Genomic DNA, 1,989 nt, shown 5'->3' with positions numbered 1-1,989 from the left:
TATATATAGCTTTCCATGAATGTACTGTATGTAGGTTTAAAGTTGGATGTACAGTAGTATATAATACTTAATAAAGTTTATATTTGCTATTAAGTATATATCGCTTTTAAATGAGTATACTATATGAATGTGGGTAAGGTCGGATGTACTTATAAAAGTTGTAAAATCTGTAAATTAATTATAAATGAATGTAAAGTAATTTCTATTTTGTAACTTTAAAAATGTTTTTGTTGGAAAATAGATAAAAAAAAAAAAAAATGTAAATAATAACTCACAAAATGTGTATTTCTATATATGATTTGTATATTTACAAAGACAAACAAAAATGTGACTGTGAAGTGTGATTTCGGACCAATGAGATTTCACTGTGGCCACCCACCACTGGAAGAAATGTGAACGTTTCAAGCAGCAACCTTCCGGTCTCTCTCTTGAAACCAACACGGAAGTGACTTAAACTGCAATTCATCGACTGGCCGCTAGAGACAGGCTCCAAAAGGGAGTCAGTCCCATAGACGCCCCATGTTAAAATGCCCAACTTTACAGCAGAAAAAATGTTTACAGCCTGGTACAAAAAGTGGTTTAGGTCTATATAGCTAATTTGTCCTTCATGACAACTGTGAGGGGGGGTGAATTTTTTTATAACTCATCCGTTTATATTACCGTAAGCCTTAAAGTTATGTATAATTAAGGGTGTGGCCACTTGAGTGACAGGTGGATTGCACCTTCGAGCTAGGCGGGTGTGGTTTCAGCAACCAGCTCCACCCACATCCCGCCTCTTTGCCCATTTTTGATTATCCAGGAGTGATGCGCTGCCAAGATGGCGACAGCCGGCTCCGCCCACTTTGGGCTTCAAAAATGCTCTTCAGAAACCTACGGGTGACGTCACGGACACTACGTCCATGTTTTTATACAGTCTATGGAACGTTTTATTGTGTTTTAACCTTTTTAAGGGATGTTTTGAAATATTAACAGTACACTTTTGCACAACAGAAGTATTGCATTGCTCACCCGTTCGAGTCTTTTCTCCATAAACTCCACCAGCACCTTGACGGCATCCATGTTGACGCCCATGTACTCGATAGAGCCCTGCTGGACTTTAGGCATCAGCAAGACGTCAAGACACGGAAGCGGCAGGTTCCCCAGAAGGTTCACCGTGTGGCTGTAAAACAAATTCACATCAAATTTGCTTTCCTTTTACAAATCAACTAATTAATTGGGACTGAGATCCCCATGGATCTACTCTAATTTGTTACCAAACTCTACAAATCAGAGCAAGACACATGGTGAGAATCTGTGCCAGTGTGTCACTGTCTCAAACAACTTTACATGATTTGGTTGTGCACTTTAATGCATTATTGAGAAACTGTATCCTTGCCTTAATAAACCTCTGTGCATCTAGATCTTCTGCCTCTCTCTGTGTGTGTGTGTGTGTGTGTGTGTGTGTGTGTGTGTGAGTGAGTGTGTGTGTTGCTGCTCTCTGTGTGTGTGTGTGTGTGTGTGTGTGTGTGTGTGTGTGTGAGTGAGTGTGTGTGTGTTTGTGTACCTGTGCATCTCCTCCGTGCGCTCTTCTCCCTCTGAGGTGCTCATGATGCAGTGTCTCAGTATGGCACCCAGGTGTCTGTAAGTGGCTGCTTCCTCCTGCAACACATACAGACACGCACACCCACACACACGCGCACACACACACACACACACACACACACACACACACACACACACACACACCAGCACAATGTCCCATGAACCCACATTAGATCTGCCTCACTAATTAAATACTGTTATTTACACTGAGAGAACAAATCTAATTTCTGCAGGTGTGTAATCCTTATTCAGCAAAATGTGAGAATGAAATTGACACGCTTTTGTGGGATTAGGAGAAAATTAGAAAATGAAAAATAACTTATCTTATCACAATATTAAGAAGCAGCCAACAAAATTACACATTTAATCTGCAGCAAGGAATGCACAATCCCGAAATATCAGTATTGG

The 1,989-nt window shown here is 40.6% G+C and overlaps 1 protein-coding gene across 1 annotated transcript; it reads right to left on the bottom strand.

Moving 5' to 3' along the window:
• Nucleotides 1–945: 945 nt before the first annotated feature.
• Nucleotides 946–1,671, bottom strand: LOC107671598 (synembryn-A-like). Its single transcript, XM_016464510.1, has 2 exons — nt 1,544–1,671; nt 946–1,159 (listed from the first exon to the last, which is right to left on the bottom strand). The coding sequence occupies exons 1-2, from the start codon at nt 1,585–1,587 to the stop codon at nt 946–948; spliced, it is 258 nt and encodes an 85-aa protein (XP_016319996.1). The 5' UTR covers nt 1,588–1,671.
• Between the last annotated feature and the right edge of the window lie 318 nt (nt 1,672–1,989).

Source organism: Sinocyclocheilus anshuiensis, unplaced genomic scaffold (assembly GCF_001515605.1).
Source record: "Sinocyclocheilus anshuiensis isolate Anshui unplaced genomic scaffold, SAMN03320099.WGS_v1.1 scaffold11831, whole genome shotgun sequence".
Lineage (NCBI taxonomy): Eukaryota > Metazoa > Chordata > Actinopteri > Cypriniformes > Cyprinidae > Sinocyclocheilus > Sinocyclocheilus anshuiensis.
The sequence above is the reverse complement of the archived record's forward strand: the minus strand, read 5'-3'. Positions and strand labels throughout refer to the sequence as shown.

Excerpts from the sequence above, each read along its gene's own strand:
- LOC107671598 (XM_016464510.1), bottom strand. The coding sequence starts at position 1,587 with ATGAGCACCTCAGAGGGAGAAGAGCGCACGGAGGAGATGCACAG. Across the intron at positions 1,160-1,543 it reads CGCACGGAGGAGATGCACAG|CCACACGGTGAACCTTCTGG; the intron begins GTACACAAACAC and ends TTTGTTTTACAG.